The sequence below is a fragment of the Emiliania huxleyi genome (assembly GCF_000372725.1).
Source record: "Emiliania huxleyi CCMP1516 unplaced genomic scaffold EMIHUscaffold_3952, whole genome shotgun sequence".
NCBI lineage: Eukaryota > Haptophyta > Isochrysidales > Noelaerhabdaceae > Emiliania > Emiliania huxleyi.
Window position 1 is genome coordinate 461 of NW_005199003.1, and position 1366 is coordinate 1826.

The following is a 1366-nucleotide window of genomic DNA, read 5'->3' on the forward strand; positions in this document are numbered from 1 at the left end:
GTCTCCGTCGAGTGCACTCGTAGGGCACTCACTGATTGCTCATGCATGGCCGGGGCCGCGATGTGTGAATTTGGAAATCGGGTCAGCACTTTCCTTGGGAGGAGAGGAAGGTTAGTCTTACGCTTGAAGTAGGCAAAGTATACCGGGCGGTCGCCGTAGACACGGTTGAGGTAAAGGCCAGACATCTTGCCCCTGACGGGTGAGACAAGGGTGTTGATGCGCCTGAGAGCGGCACGAGTGAGGAGGCCGCGTGCTGCAGCTTGCATGCGGGTGGCCAAAGACACCATCGAAAGACACCACTACCTGCTGTGCCGTCAGCTCTTCACGCCACTCCTGTCGCCGAGTCAGCACTTCGACTCGGCGCTCGTCTGCCACTTTCATGCCCTCCAGCTGCTCTGTCACCGCTGCAAGAGCAGTGTCAGCATGCACCTTCATGCCCTCCAACTGCTCTGTCACTGAGGGAGGGTGTAGAGGATGTAGAGTGTAGAGCGCTGTAGAGCTGTAGAGATGTAGAGCGCTCTGGAGCGCTGTAGAGCTGTAGAGCTCTACATCCGCCGCGTGACGAGGCGCCTGCGTTGTAGAGCGATGTAGAGCGCGATTTTGTTGTAGAGTTTGTTGTAGAGGCTCTACAGCCAAACCGCCGGGAAGGCAGTGACTCAAAGAGGTCGAGCCGCGCTAATGGGGTGTCTCCGAGCTTAGTGAAGCTCTGATGGACAGCCCTGACTATCCCTGACACACAGAGAGTCCCTCTGACGGCACACAACACCCTATAACTGCGTCATGACCAGCCTGCCATGTGTCGCCGGTGCCGCATTCGTCGCTGTGCTTCTTTAGCAGGCGGTGGACTGTCGGCTGCGAGAGACGGTCGCATTTGCGCGAGGCGAGGCGAGCATTCAGACGCGTTGCATGCGCCATGACTCGCGCCAGCGCGTGCGGGAGCTCCTGGCTGAGCGTTGAGTCCAGGCGAGTTGCGCTGGCCACTATCGGTACGCCGAGCCGAGCTGACGTGCCGAGGCGCCGGCCAGTCGCAGCCGTGAGGCATGCCACAGCAGCAGAGGCACCTCCCACCCATTGGGCGGGCAGACAGAAGGCCAGGGCAGCACTGGCAAGTGCAACGCGCCTCATGTCGGAGAGCGACCGTGCCTCGTTCGCGCTTATGATGTAGAGTTTGTTGTAGAGATTTCGCGTTGTAGAGCGCCTCTACATCGCTCTACAACGCAGGCAGTTCGTCCCGCGGCGGATGTAGAGCTCTACAGCTCTACAGCGCTCTCCAGCGCTCTACATCTCTACAGCTCGGTGAGCAGCCTGCCCCTCCCTCCCGACAAACCAACTCCCGCACACACACAATCGCACTCTGGCCATCGAA

The 1366-nt window shown here is 59.8% G+C and overlaps 1 protein-coding gene across 1 annotated transcript; it reads right to left on the reverse strand.

Annotated features, from left to right (window-relative positions):
* Window positions 1-545: 545 nt before the first annotated feature.
* On the reverse strand, window positions 546-1125 carry EMIHUDRAFT_255834 (hypothetical protein; the record flags this gene model as incomplete). The annotated part of the gene is made up of 2 exons (XM_005770976.1): window positions 546-626; window positions 775-1125. 2 exons carry the CDS (start codon window positions 1123-1125, stop codon window positions 546-548), a joined length of 432 nt encoding a protein of 143 aa, XP_005771033.1.
* Between the last annotated feature and the right edge of the window lie 241 nt (window positions 1126-1366).